Genomic DNA, 15,757 nt, shown 5'->3' with positions numbered 1-15,757 from the left:
TAATCAGTACCTGTTGTGTAAGGAATTAACTGGTAAGTTGGCGATGCAGTTACGCCTCATCTCTTGTAAGAGGGTATCTGATGTTCGGACACTGGACAATACAGGGCGTATATTGATCCAGAATTAGGTATTTTTCCCTCATTTCTGGAAGTACCAAGACCGAAACTAGAGTGGTTCACTGTCCAGCTTTCCGGTTCACCCCAAAATTGTGCCTTGCGCGCTGCTTGAGAGCGTTTGAGACCATGACCGAAACATATCGTCCTTAGTGGATGGCCCAACTTTTTATAGCTCTCAAGAAACTTTTGAAAGCGATCTCGGCAACTACTATAGCTCGATGGGTGTTACAAGAAGCTGGAGTAGATACCTCAACCTTTGGGGCTCAATCCATCAGGGGAGCGATGGCTTAAATGGATAAAGACTACGGTCTTCGGGATGAGTATAACTTTGATCCATATTGACATGGTATTGCTGAATAATTTATGTCAATGTTTACCTATTAATGTGTATCAGACTTATTAAATGCATTGTTGATTTAGTACAATACCGATTAAATACATTAAAGTGTGTTATTATATTGCATGAAATTATATTCCGTTCCCCCTCCCAGGATAAGAGCAAAAGCAAGAATCTTAAAAGGAATGCCAGGATCAGGATGTTTCGCACAAAGAAAGAGGAAGTGCTTTTCCTTGATGCCGTTTATATGGGACTCTCTTAATGGTTGTTCTGTTGACTTAGTGCAAAGAATCGTGAGATTTGTAGTATTTGATTGCAATGTTTTGTTAAGGCTGCTGAGAAAAAAAAAAGAATAAATAAAAAAAATTCGCATAATCCTTGTCCTTAATAGAAATGAAAATTTCCCCCACAATACCTGGGAAATGTTATATTCCTCACTTGGTAAATATTTCTTAGGCGTCAAACTGGATCTGGAAAATTCTACTAAGCATGCCTGCTCCAAAGGTGACTAGCAGAACAGTATAAAAGTACCACCCATGTACACGTATTGGCTGTGACCTCAGACGCAAAGTCTATGGGAAGTCTGGCACAACCAGTGTGCATATCTCTAGAGTAGAACCATTCTAGATGCTGATGATGAATTTGTGGATAGAGAGTACCCATTAGGAAGGCTGTTACCGAGAGTAAATAAACGTGTTCTTATAATGGATACCTAGCTACAGATTCCTCATATTGTGAATGGATACCACCTAGAAAAAAGATGAAAAAGTCAACAAACAACCTTTAGCAGTTCCTATAGCAAGTCCTTGCTGGGCCAGGGGTAAAATAAGCCAAACTTCAGACAACATGGCTTGCAGTAGGTCAATTTGGCAGGTGACACACCAAGCTACAAATATGTCTCTATGAGTGGTGTAACCTGTTTTTGCAAGGGGATGCCCTGTTGCCAAAATTACATCATAGACGTCCGGAGGAAGGTTGAAGGAGGTCAACTGATGCAGCTCTATCTACAAGCATAGAGCTGCACATTGTGCAGGCCTGGATGTGGTACCTTGTTCTCCTGCTGCAACAGAAGATCCTCTCATAGAGGCAGCTTGATTGGAGGACAGATGTTCATGACCAGACGTTCTGGGTACCACAGTCTCCTGGCCCAATCCAGTGTCACTAGAAGGACTTGGGCCCAGTCATTCCAGATCTTTATTAGAATCAAGGCAGGAGAGGAAGCAACAGAAATGCATATAGGATTCCTGTGCTGCACTTAAGGCAGAATGAATCTCACAGCGGGAGCCCTTTTGGAAACTACAGCGTGCAAAAGTGCTGACATTGCATTTTCTCGTTAGGCAAAATGAATGAACACCAGTTCCCCACACTAATAGAAAACACCCTGCGCTACCTCCAGGTGACACTGCCATTCACGGGCTGCTAAGCTTCATTGGCTGAGTTTGTCCGCACTTCCATTTACAAGTCCTGCCAGGTGGTATACCAACAAATAAATTACTTGGAGGTCTATCCAGAGACATGGAGCTTTATGGCTCAGGGTGCAAGACCTCACCCGTCCTGCTTGTTGCAGTATGACATAGTGGTGGTGTTATCTGTGATCATCCAAACCAGCCGTCCTCTGAGAGTGGGCAGGAAGACAGTAAAACATCAAGCAAATCACCCTCAGCTCCAACACATTGAAGTGGAGTCTATCTTCTATTAGAGACCCAAGACCTCTGATCTCCACCTCTCACAGATGGCCTCTGCAGTGATGCATTTGTCAGCACTGTGAACTCTGGGGGGGGGGGTAAGGAGAGGGATCTGCCACTGACCTAATCGCTGAGAAGCAGCCACAACTGCTGGTCTTTTGCTGTCTCCTCTTAAATCTTGGTATAATCCGACAGATTTGCCTAGTTTTGTGCCTACTGGGACTTCAGTTGCCACTGTAGAGCCCACATATGCCACCTAGCATATTTCACTAGCATGATGCAGGAGGCTAACAATCCCAGCAGCCTCAAAGTCAGCAGCACTGAGAGCCAGGACAGAGGATGAAACATAGGGATCATGATGTCCTAGTCTCTCCACTCTGGGGATAGGCACAAAAGAGAACTGTATTCAGAATGGTTCAGATGAAAGGGAATGAACCTTAATGATGTGAGGAGGTTTGCCATCATCTAGGGGTGGTTGAGGACTGCCTTGGGTGACCTGCCTTCAAAAGACAGTAGTTGTGGTGGGGAAAAACTGGTACCCCAATCTCTGAAGGTGTGCTGCGACCACCGCCTTCACTTCTGTGAACATCTATGGCGCTTGTAAGACCAGATGTAAAACCCTGCAAACTGAAAATGCTTTTGGCCCACTGAGAAATGCAGGTAAGCCCCTGTAGATCCTCGAGGAACGAAGGCGTGCCAAAGGGAATGGCTAAGTGTCAAAAAAACACAACATGGCAGCCCTAATAGCCTCATTTCCTGTAACGTCTCCAACGGACTCAGAAATTCAGGGTGCATTGGGACTAGAGTCCGAATCAGCTCCGAAGAAGATCAGGATTGGGATTGGGAGGCACATGGATGCAAGCGTGCCCTCTCTGGAGTCCGAGAGTAACAGGAAGCTGTAGATTCATGCTTTAACAACTTCTTTTTGGACTTCTCCCAAGACTTCAACTGCAACTCTGATCCAACTACAGAACTGGACCTTTCTTTTGACTTCAACCTGTCATGGCGTCTTACAATGTGTGGTGACATACAACCTCACCTCATGGTCCCGTATGACATTGACTCATCTGAGCGCAGATGCTGCAGGCCTGAAATCATGCTCTGAACCCAGGCACAATAACTATACCTCATGGGGTCTATCACAGACATCTATTTGCGATAGTCCTTACACAGCTTGAACAGTTTGTTAGAAGGTTATATTTTCCCCTGCACACTGTTGCAGAAGTCGGTATGCATGGATGGTGCTTATATGTGTCTCCACTCACCATGGATCGGGAACGGCGTTGGTGTGTAGCCACACAACGCCACCTACCTACTGCTTTGAATTTAGGAATATTCACTAGGCGAAAAATCTTCAGTTAGAGGCACCCAAACTCTTTTTTTTTTTTAAATAAGTGCCTGCCTTCACAAAAAAGGCAAAGAAAAATCAACATGCCATATGTATCATTATATTCAATATCTCACTGGGTTCATATTGCTTTTCTTTTCTTTTACAAAAGGCTCTGACTGTTAGAAGGTGGCTACAGAAAAACAAGAAAAAAAGGAGTCCCTGTGGAGCGTAGAAAACCACTAGCAGTCAAAAGCTGAAAAAGATTACACTAACCTCTGCAGCTGCTACTTCTGTGAAGGTACTTAAGGCTCTCTCAACATTTGGTTTCTGTTTGGTTGCCATCAGACAGTAATTCTCCATTATGCGAAGCTGTATGTGCCCATGAATTGTCTGAGGTTTGAGTTCTTTGAGCAATTTTTCAGCCGTTCTGACAGCTAACTGAACTGATTCTTGTTTCTCTGTTGAATTTCTACAAAAAAAATATTTTCGTGAAAATAACATCTTAACAAGGGAAACAAATACGTAATAAACATAAGAGTAAATCATTATGAAACAACCATCTTGTAAAACACTAGCAGGCATAATTAATATACTAAAGGATGCATATGAGGAAGCAGAAAGTTAATTGCCACAGCGTCACCTCAGGAGACAGGGTAAAGGTTTTTTAATGAAACCATTAAGCAGAACCTTCTCAAGACCATTCTTTTCACAGAACACATTTCCATACAGACTTATTGTTTTAAGAAAATAAACTTTTTATTAATAAAAAAAATATTACAAATGTAGCACTGGAGCCATGACTTCGGGAGCCATGATGGTTCCTTAGCACTGTATCTCACTGTCATAGGCTCATAACCTCAAGCACTACGGGTACCAGAGGGTGCTGTCAAGCACAGTAGTAGCAATCCTCCATCAGGGGATGAAATATTGGACCTCAAGATGCCCGATCGAGGTGGTTTAATGTTGCGTTGCCTCCCTGCCCCCGCTGTCGGTAGCAAGGATAACTGTTGGTGTTCCTGGTGGTGGAACCCAAAACTTCTCAATGAGGGCGAGGATGTTTGTAGTGTTAGAAGCGCTACAGTTCAGAGTGTCGAAATATAGGGAGTAATGGTCAAATTCTGTGGAGGGGAAGCAGATTATTTCCCTCTAGTTTGAAGAACATACTGAATTCCTACAGGACGGTTAGCAGGTATATAAAAAAAACTGCGGCAATTGTGATGGTATTGAGAACAGCTGAAATGAGGAATCAGGTGCTTCTGGTTGCAATGGCAAAAATAAAGATACTGAATGGTAAGAGTAAACATTTAATCTTTTCATGTTTCTTGACTGTTGCATAAGAGAGGCCTTTTGGAAGTTGAAAGAATAAAGACATGAACAACTTAGCTAGTTACAGCGACACTAGGGTAATTTTGAAGCTCAGTGAAGACGATGAAATGGAAAAATAATCCTTCGTGCAGGCTGGGGCTGCTTAGACGTTTCTATATAAAGTAAGAGGGAGCCAGTGCTAGATGGTCCCATTTTTTAGACCAAAGGGAGTTGGGTACGTCGTAGAGGTTGGTCACCGGAGTGTTGTCCCTGGGCCGTTAGAGACAAATTCTCCCCGAGAAAGGCAAGGGAAATGACAGAGAGCTGGCTCTTATTGAGCTTATTTAGTTTGATTAATCATATGTTGCTCTTTCCTTCTCTCCTCTCTTGGATTTTAAGAGATGTTCATAAATATTTTATATGAGTGACTAGCTGTAATGTGTAGGTAGAATGGAGTCACATCTTATGATTACCTAACATGTTTTTGTTTGAAGCTCAGACTCCTCCTTGTGCTTAATCTTTAATAATGTTTTCCAAAAAGGATAGCGCTAGCATTCCCAATACCGTAACAAATAATGGACCAATGATTTAAGCTTATATCAACAACATATAGTGTGAGTTAGTGTCCCGCTTTAGGCATCCTGTGACTATGTAACCACAGGATTATTTATTCTTTTCCACTTCTCTGCGATACTATTATGTATAACGACCTCAATCTATTTCCAAGTGGGAGACAGTCGACGTTTCAGGACTCATGCCATTGGAATACATCTTTTATCAGGGCTTTAAATTGATGTCACTTCTTACCCCATTCCCTCAGCACATAACTCGCTACGAATGTCCTTGTGAACCAGAGTGCCACTTGTAATGACTTAGGGCATGAGAGGCCCAATGGGCCTGATCCCATTCACAATAAATGTCACAATCCAACCAGAAAACGGAGCACACAAGAATCCTCATTCAAACAGTAGTTGCATGTCCCTGCAAATGAATTAATTAGGGGGACCTGCTTTATGAGAAATCTCTTTTAAGAAATGTCAGAGTCGAACAGTCAATAAGTAAAAGACGTGTAGGATTCCAGTCGAAATTCCAATTTAACTTTACCACTGCTCTACATCTAGACATAAATGCCATCCATTGAGTCAGCTGGATACCACAGCGACAAGGACACAAGGTAAAAATACAGTACTTCACAGTTGGAGCGATTACTTGCAATCAAATGTAATTTTACATCATGATGAGACAGCTTGTATTGGTTATTCTGGGCACAAAATTACAATATTAGAATTACAGAAGCAGTTGTGATAGAGACTGGAGTCCTTTTTGGAAATGAAAAAAGAAAGGCATGATGAACAAGTTAAATGATTACATTAGTATTTAGTTTAAGCAGTAGGAAGGCAAATCAGTAAAGTCTGCAGTTCAGACGAACAGGCGATTATGCTGCAGACATGTCGAGCTACAGAAATGTTAGGGCACTTAAGCTAAAATAAAATGTAATTGAAGGTGGTACTGGATGTTAAAAGGTATACACCTGGATCTTGTCCCCATATATGTGGAACCCCACAATGTTCTTTTCTCCAGATTGTTTTAATAGCTTGTACACACTAACTTTTATCAACAAGGCTGCTTTTGCTATAAAAAATACTACCCAGTGTTTTTACACATTTACTAACAATATGATACAAAGAAACCGCTCTGACCTTTATGAAAGAAAAAGTGGCTAGAATTGTGAAATTAATTTGTAGTACTCACCCTATGTCACCATCGAGATTTTCAAACACTTCTCCACCCATAGTTTCATTATCTGGGTTCAAACAGATTTCTATCATGTTATAAACTGCATTCTGGCCCCAGTCACTGTCCTTTCGAGCTTTATTAAAGTGACGGAGAGCATCATTAGGTTCTCCAGTATACCTTAATGGGAAATAAAAATGAGACATTCCTGAGTTCAGTATTGGTGCTCTTAACACCAACATTGATTTTCATAATGTAATTTAGTTTTCAATTCCAGTGAAATTGGCATAAAGGTTTCAATAACAAAAAAGTTGTGAAAAGCATCTGGTTAAATACAACTTTAACTTCCTAACTCTAAGCAATGCTCATGACTTCACATCACATCACTTCACAACATCACCAAATTAATGACCGATTACACCATTAAATAGAGGTGGTGAATCGAGGTGTGGGATAGAATGCGATAAATATTGAATGGGCTTCATTGGAACGATAACCACACATGATTTACTACCACCAGCAAGCAGATAGGCAAGAAACAGAGTCTAGGTAATACTAAGCGTAGTCAAAGCGAGTCAGCATGCACAGCATATCAACAGGATTACACGTCCTGTAATTTAACTGATGTTCAAGTACAATTCTTGCTTGACTCAGCTAAAGGTAAAACTTACAAGACTTTAGAATGTAGGATGGATGCAGGCAGGTTACTCACTGAATAAATCTACAGCTTAAGTATAAAAAGCTCATTACAACTATGGTCTCGCTAGGATATTATTATCCATATTTAGTTTAAATTGTTCCTTTGATCGCTGGATTCTTTATGGCACAGAGCCACTTCTTTTTTGTGAACTGTGTATTTATTGTAGCTGATAGCATTTTCTTCTTACTTGACACAAACGTTTTCCTACAGCAGGCATATACTGAATATGCCAGAGGGATGGCTGGCTGCCAATGTTACATCAACCACTTCTGGGGGAAGCTCAAAAGCACTTGGAACTGTTGCTGCTCAACCTCCAATCATGGAGATAGACCCTGCGCAGGACAGGACGCATGTGGAGAAACTAGTGGCAAGATGCGGCCTGGTCTTCTGTATTGTGCGATTAGCATTGAGAGATTTCATATGCTGAAGCATTGGCCTGAAGCATATTGATTAAAATGATCTGAAAGAAAGAGTCAGGTGAATGTGGTGAGATAGGGGTAACCTGTTGAAGTGTTTTAAGGACGGTAGACTTCTTCAGAGCATAATGGTCGGAGATAATATTGATTCAATTTGTGGTGAATCTAGGCAAGGTGTGAATTGAGCCTACTCCCCCTCCATCATACAAAGCAAGAATTTGTGATAAAAGGTAGGAGTTAAACATAGCCGAAGACCTACTCTATCTAGAGCACAAGAAATCTATGGTGTTGGCCCAACATATTAAAAATAACACCTCCATTTTAGTTTATGAGCTGGGTATTTATTGAAACTGATAGCATTTTCTTCGTCCTTGCACGAAAGTTAATATGAGGAAGCCTTTCCTACATCTGATCTTAAAACATGTGAAGTAATGCCATGAAATTACTTTCTAACCTAGAGACGAAGGAGATTGAATACAAAACATGCTTTTTTGTTTGGATGTATTAGCTTTCAGTTGAAAAATGCAATTATATTGTTCATTAATGTAATGTAGAATCTGTAAACTAGATGAATGTGTAATGTTGTGAAACTTTAATTCGGTTATTGGTTAATAGTTATATAATTGAAAAGTCACCTCTAAATTGTTGGGCAAGGTTCTCAATTTAAAATGGTCATCTAGGTTCCTTTGAAATCTACATTAGGTGGCTCTGATTAAGCTATAAAGCTATTTAATTTGTGAAATTTCATTTATGTGATAGGCACTATTAGGCAAGATCAGATCCTTGTGTGGATCTTAGGAATTTGGAAGCTCACCTAACAAAAACAAGAAGTAGCACATTGCCTGATGATTTTGTAAATTCTGTAACTTTTATTCATCAGGATTGCTAGTCCTAAATATAAACCTTCATCTCTATGCTATTATCCCTACATAAAAGATTATAGACGTAGCGTCAGTGTAAGGTTACTTGCCTTTGGGAACATTTTGTCTAGTAGAGAATATCTAACCTCAGATTTCCCACCTTTTCAATACTTGCCCATGTGTTAAAACTGGAGCCAGAATATTTTTAGAATTAGACCTGTGCACTGGAAGCTTCACACAGATGTCGTTCCACGCCGGATAAGATGTGCGAGGGCCCATATAAGCCCACAGATGCACGCTGATGTCAGATTTTTTCATGATACTTCCGCCGACGTGGAGCCAAACAGATTGGTAATGACTAGTGTGCAGAGTACTAATTTGGGATCTTTTTACGTCAAGAGACAAATTCATGGAATGGAGGTGTGGGAGGATTGGTAAGGAATCTACTGCTAGATAGAGTCTATATCAGAAATCTACCATTCCCGATTCGAAACCACTAGGGTGAGTTGGGCCCAGTCGGTCCTGATCTTCAGAACTCACGGCAGGAGAGGTATCGCCGGAAACGCTAACAGGAGTCCAAAGTTCCACTCTACATGGAACTCCTCTCAGAGTGTGACACTCCTTGGAAACTCCAACGTACAATAGTGCGAACAGTGCACATTCTCAGCGGTGGTGAAAAGATCGAGCCAGAGTTTTCCTTATTAGCAGAAAAGACCCTGTGCCGCCTCTGGATGTAGTAACTGCCTTTCATGATCCAAAAGGCATCGCCCGGTTAGTTTGCACCTTCAGGCATTCAAGGAACCCGCCGAGCGACAAGGGGTCTGCTGCTAACCCAGTCTTGGTCCAGCTGTACCACTGCAGATCTATGCAGTCTCCTCCAGAATCTAGACCAGATCACAAAGCTTCGACGAGTGCGGAGCCCACTGGGACATCCGATTCCACTGCAGAGCCTGCATATGCCATCTGGAGATCTTGGCTAGCAGGAAGTCATCAGTCACATCAGCCTCAAGGTCATTTTCACTGGGATCCAGGACTGAGGTTGAAACATCGGGATCAAAGCTTGAATATTCTGGACTCTCTTCTACGGGGCATAGACCCAAAATTCCACTGTTTCCAGAATGGCCCAGATGAACAGGAGCTTCTGTGAAAGAGTCAGGTGTGACACTGGTATGTTGATAGTGAACCTTACTGATGTTAGGAGGTTTGCTGTAGCCTGGAAGTGGGAGACGACTACCTGGGATGAGTTTGCCTTCAACAGCTAACCACGGAGGTATGGGAAGACTAGGACCCTTGACCTCTGAAGGTGAGCTGTAACCCTCACCATCACTTTGGTCCTACCAGCACCCTTTGGGTGTTGACAAAAGGGCAGCACTGCAAACTTTAAATGATCGTGGCCTACCTCCTGCAGTGTGGGGATATGAAAATAAGCGTCCTGCAGACCAAACTCTACATCCAGTCTCCAGGGTAGACAAGACCTGGACCAGGGTGAGCATCTTGAACTTTTCCTTTTTCAGAAAGGCATTGCGAGGACGAAGGACTAATATGAGACGGAGACCCCGTCCGTTTTCGCCATCACCAAGTAGCAGGAATTACAATGGCGATCAACGTCTAAAAAATGCCTACGTGTCCTGCTGCCAAAGGGACAGATTGTCCTTTTCAACCATTTTGAGGAGGCAGGGGGGGTTTGAGAAATGGTATAGAATAATCCAGTGTAACAATTTGCAGGACCCACCATTCTAAAGTTATCGCCTGCCACCCTGGCAGAAAGTGTCAGATGCTGCCTCTGACAGGGTGACTTTGTGCAGACAAGGGCACGCTTTAGAGGTTTGGAGGGAGCAGCAGCTGTGGTTGTGGAAGACTGGACAACCTCCTCTTGCTGTGCCCTTTCTGATAGGTTGCACCTGCGGGGGCTCATGGGTGTATTGGGAGCCACTAACAAAGCCTCCAGGGGGCGACACTGCTGGTGTTCCTGATGAGGAGAAAGGCCAAAGGAGTGCACTGCAGACCTGCTATCTTTAAAGGGGTCAGATTACCGCCACAAAAATGGGAACCATTGAATTACATGTCCACAAGAAGGGTCTGAATGTCTACTGAAAATCCAGTGGATCGGATTCATATATTTTCGGGAGTAGCCACAATAGCACTGATTGCCCTACTGATTGAGTCAGTAGTATTCTGTCTGCAGCTAATGGTAAACTGTGCTGCATCATTACCATCTTGCATAGCAGGACAAAGAATGACTCTGTCTTTTTCCAGAACCATGGGCAACCCTTGGGACCTGGAGTCCCACTAGGTTGAAAATAATAGACTAGCAAGCAGATGTGTTCATGCAACAAAGAGCTAAGCTTGTAGAGGAAAAAAACCTCTTGCCAAAGGTCTTCAACTTCAATTCTGTTTTAGAGGGAGTAGTGGAAAAAGAGTTTGGGTTCAACCAGCTGGCCAAAACCTATATCACAAGGCGTTAAGGATTAGGGTGTTGAGGAAGGTAGGGCGCCTGGAGCAGGGTGAGGGCATCTGGCGATCTTTTGAGCCATAGGTGGGTAGGAGAACGGTTTGGTCAAAGTACCCAATATCATATCTGTGAAAGCTTCATTAAAGGTAAGCAGGGGCTTAGAAGTCAACGCATCCATCAGAACATTGCTGTTAACCTCTTGAGTGGGACGTTGAAGATCAAGGGCTTCCACCGCCCTCCACATAATCACAGCAAAGAAGGCGAACCCTTCTGTCGCAGTTCCTGAAGGAGAAAGAGAAATAGGCCAGTGTCTGGGGAGGTTTCCAAACCACTGGCATCCTGGAGATCCTCATTCAGATGTTCCTCTAAGTTCGGTTGAGCAATCTCACCTCCAGCATAATAGCCCCCATTGTCTGAGGATGTGCTGAATAGTTCCTTAATAACCTGTGGCCTACCGGGAGGTAGAGGCAGTGTCTATAAATCAGAAAGTAGATTTGAGAAACTGAATTGTTGGTTGAGGCAGGTGAAAACCTACTTAAGCAACAACCACAAACCGTTATAGAGTGAATCACAAAAAGTTACTTAATTAACCTGTGCTTAACCCTCTGGTTGCTTGGCACAAACGCAGTCAACCTTAACTTAGAAGCAATGTATAAAGTATTTATGCAGCAATAAGAAAATGAGAACCCCAAGTAAAAATTCCACACATTTTTGAAAAATAAAGTACATTTTAATAAATTATTCGACACCAGAAAGACAGAAATCTTATCAGTAGAACTGGAGATATTAATTTTTAAAGTTCAAAGTGAAAAATAGCACCTAAAAGATCAAAGCCCCAACCGTGGACCTATAACCGCCCGAGACCAGGGCAAGGTCGAAAGTTATGGCCAACCACAATGAAGTGCGGTTCAATACTAGAATTGGATTAGACCATGGCAATGAATATTTCTATGTTCGGACTTATGGCCTGATTTAGATCTTAAAAGACGGGTTAGTCCGTCACCGTTGTGACGGATATCCCTTTGCCGAAATATAAATTCCATTATATCCCATAGGATTTATATTTCGGTAATCAGGATATCAGTCACCATTGTGACGGAGTAACCCATTCATCAAGATCAAAATTAGGTCCTTAGTCTCTTTTATGGAAGTTGAAAATCTCCAGCAGGATGAAGCTGCAGACAATAGCCAATGAGGGCTCCATGAGGCTGAATACTCTTCTGCGAGGAGCTGTAGAAAAATATTTTCTGCTGTGAAGAAAAACGTAGCGGAAGCTGCCTCAATGGCAGGCCAATCGGGAATGCACATTGGGCAGATCGGCGAGCAGGTAGGTCCGTGTCTCCTCTCAGTTCTCAGAGCACTTTTTAGCAAAAAATGATTCAAGCCTTACTTTTTGGATTTGAGCTATCTGGGAACCCTTAGCACCATTTCCAAGGGCCCACGACTAGAGGGATACCACTTGGAGTGTTACGACTGACTCAGGCTGGGTTCCAGGAGTGGGTTCAAAATGGTTGAAGCCTTTTCTGTCCTCGAGGTTCTGAGCAGGAGGCACTTGAGCCACTCTGGAAGCCTTGAATTCAAGCAGGAAAGCAGGTGTGAGGCGGCACAATAGGCCTCTGAAAGTAATTCAGCTGGTCCAGAAGTTAACTGAAGAGTGGGTCTGAGGGTCCTGAGTTTATCCTTATGGCCAGCTTTAAAGTGGAAGAAACTTTTGTAGTTTTCCCACATAGAAGTCTCTTGAATGTCCTGTTTCCTTGCCCTGGTCCCAGTCTGTCTGGGGTCATAATAGGCTAGTGTGAAATTCTTTGTGTGTGAGCTAAGGCAGGGACATTCAAGTGGGGCTGTGTACAGCTTTGCCTCCCAATCCTGCTTGAACTGCCCATCATACCAACAACCAATCTCTCTATTGTATGGCTGTCCGGGAGCAAGACACACATGCCAACTGTCAATTATACCTAGTCATGTGACTCAGGAAACAAGCTGCAGGCACCAAATGGTTAGGAGAAGAAAATGACAACTTTCTAAAAGTAGTATTTTCCTAACTGACTTCAAATCGAGCTTTAAATATAGAGGATATTAAATTACAATTCCTTAGACACTAAACATGATCTCTCCACCTGCTAATAAACAAAAGTTAGCACTTATTAATTGTAATATGGCAACCCATTGTTATCCTATGGGAGAGGTAGTCCTCACAGTAGTGAAAAACAAACTGGTGAGATTTTCACTACCAGGACATGTAAAACTGAAAAGTACATGTCCAACTTTTTAAATACAATGCACTTTGCCCTATGGGGTGTTTAGGGTCTTCCTTATGGGTGATATATGTACTAGAAAGGGAGTTTTAGGCCTGGCAAAGGGTTTCTTTTGCAAGTTGAACTAGGATTTTAACACTGCATACTAGCTGTAATGGCAGGTATGGGCCATGTTTTAAGGGGCTACGTAAACGAGTGTCACAATAAGTGCTGCAGGCCCACTAGTTGCATTTAATTCACCAGTCCTGGGTACATGATATACCGGTTTACGAGGGATCTACAAGTAACTTATAAATGCCAATCATGTGTAAGCTAAATTTGCCATATTTTAGGGTGTGAGAATAAGTACTTTAGCACTGGTTAGCAGTGGTAAAGTGCAGAGTCTTAAAAGCCAACAAAAACTGGTGTAGAAAACGGGAGGGTGAAGGCAAAGAGTTTTTGGCGGGAACCACCAGAGTGTCAAGCCCAGCACGTGGTAAAGGGTTGCGACTCAGAGGAACACGTAGCTTTGATCAAGGTCAGAGTGGCGCCGTCTTGAAAACAAATAGAAAACCCCATTTGAAAGTGTTCTTCTTGGTGTGGGGGGTGGGGGTCAGTGAGTGTGGGGGTAGCAATACAGGCAGAGGGGAGCAGAAGCAACAGAGGGCAAAGCAAGTGGGGGCTGAAGCAACATGTGGTCCAGAAATACCAAAAAAGTGTGTGGGTAAGGGAAAGCAACACTTAAGGCACAGGGGAGGGGAAGCAAACAGCCAAGCAGGAGAGCAACATGGAGGGCAAAGGTTGGGGGAGGAAATCAAACAGGTGAGGGAGAGAGGATTTGGAGCTGGCAGAGTTTGTAAGCAGATGGCCAGGTAAGAAACATGTGCTGGGGCGGGGAGGACACAGAAGGGCAAGTGCTTCATGGAGGGAGGCAGGGGAAAAGCACACAGAGAAAACCATGGAGAGGGGAAGAGAAGCACACTAGGGAGATGGCAGAAAACATATGTACCCTAGTATCGTGCTTAAACAAGAAAGAAATAATGATTAAGAGTGTGAGCAGTGTAAGTACACAGTAATCCGTCCATGCTCCACTAGAGGTACAAACACATGAACAATCCACGCCTGCTAACAAATAATAAGCAAGCAAATGAGTGTGGCAATGAAGTCAACCAATTGTAAGAAACGGGCAGGCTTCAAGTCCGACCGTAACTTAAGATATCTCGCAATTGACCATTCAGGTACAGTCTGGTAGGTGAGATCTAAGGACTCACTCTGATAGTGAGATTCTAAATACAGCTCGTTTTACAATGCTGAAACTGCCATCCGTACATAATGTTAGACAGATTTACATGGAGCTTGCTGTTCTGCAATGACAAAGTAGGGGACCTACTCTGTGCCACAACCTATGGCATAGTGTTGGAACTGAATACCAAAGATGGAGTATGGAACAGTAAGAAGCTTTTTTTTTACACTGGTTGATATAGATCATCTTATGCATGACAGAATAATGTTTAGTTTCCCTGAATGCATAAATGTCAGTGACATTTTATGTATTTGACTTTTTGTGCAGCATGATCTTGACCGTATCCAAGGGTGCTACAGTGCTTTTATGCAAAAGACAGAGAGTATTTATAAAGGGAGAAAATATACATGTAGTAAAGAGAAACAATGATTGATACATTTACAGACCTACAGATATGCATCCTGAGTGTACGGTCTACGGTTAAATAGGGGGTGATATTTCAGGATGTCCCGCGGAGATGACCATGCGGATCTAAGTTGGGAATTCCAAATGTCAGGGTAATAGCTTCCTAAAGTATTTTTTTAACATGTTGAAAGACACTAACAACTGTTCATGGAGTGCACAATATGACTGCGGATGTTTTGTGTGGATGACTGTGTACTACGCAGATCTGATTACACTGAAGGTTATATACTTGAGGCTTTGACATGCAGGATACATTTCCTTACCACAGATACAGTCCTTTACAATAGTGAAATCCTGGTTCCAGTTTTGCTCGTGAGGAATATTTCTCCGCTAAATCGAGGAATCTCGGTACTTCTTCAAGCTTCCCAGCTCTTCTGAGCAGGTCAATTAACCGTGATAGAGTAGCGTAGTTATCTAGAACAAATATTTAATTTTTAATATTTATATTAATTACCAAATGTGTACTATGCATATATTCATACTAAATACTGAATTGTGTCAGTACCAGTACGTTGCTTGCTCCTCGACCACCGCCAATAAAGTGTCCACACTTTAAGCAAACATTACATAGGGCTCATGCAGATAAGTGACAAGTGACACATTCAAATACACAGCTGCAGTATACAACAAAGACAGAGCAACTAAATACAACAAATCAATAAGGCAAAAGAACACAATTAAAAGGAAGGAAATATTACCCAGGGTAGTACTGTGGTAAAAATCAGTACTGTATTACCAAGAAAGCATCGATACATTAAGCAAGAGTACCAAGTCTGCATAGCGTTGGTCCATACAGTAGCTGAAGACTGTTTCTGGCAATGCTGAGCATACCAATTCACATTTCTAGGTTTGGTTTTGCAGTTTTCTACTTATTATCATA

General features: G+C 42.4%; 1 protein-coding gene across 1 annotated transcript in view; it reads right to left on the bottom strand.

The window, feature by feature from the left end:
• Positions 1-15,757, bottom strand: part of TTC21B (tetratricopeptide repeat domain 21B) — a 502,211-nt gene that overhangs the window by 120,783 nt on the left and 365,671 nt on the right. Inside the window, exons 23-25 of the mRNA XM_086956589.1 lie at positions 15,141-15,291; positions 6,526-6,687; positions 3,742-3,937 (exon numbers count right to left, since the gene is read on the bottom strand). Coding sequence (XP_086812715.1) covers positions 3,742-3,937; positions 6,526-6,687; positions 15,141-15,291 — 509 coding nt within the window. The remainder of the gene's footprint in view (positions 1-3,741; positions 3,938-6,525; positions 6,688-15,140; positions 15,292-15,757) is intronic.

This window comes from Lissotriton vulgaris, chromosome 2_1 (assembly GCF_964263255.1).
Source record: "Lissotriton vulgaris chromosome 2_1, aLisVul1.2, whole genome shotgun sequence".
NCBI classification, from domain to species: domain Eukaryota; kingdom Metazoa; phylum Chordata; class Amphibia; order Caudata; family Salamandridae; genus Lissotriton; species Lissotriton vulgaris.
Note: the sequence above shows the minus strand (reverse complement) of the source record. Positions and strands in the feature narration are given on the sequence as shown.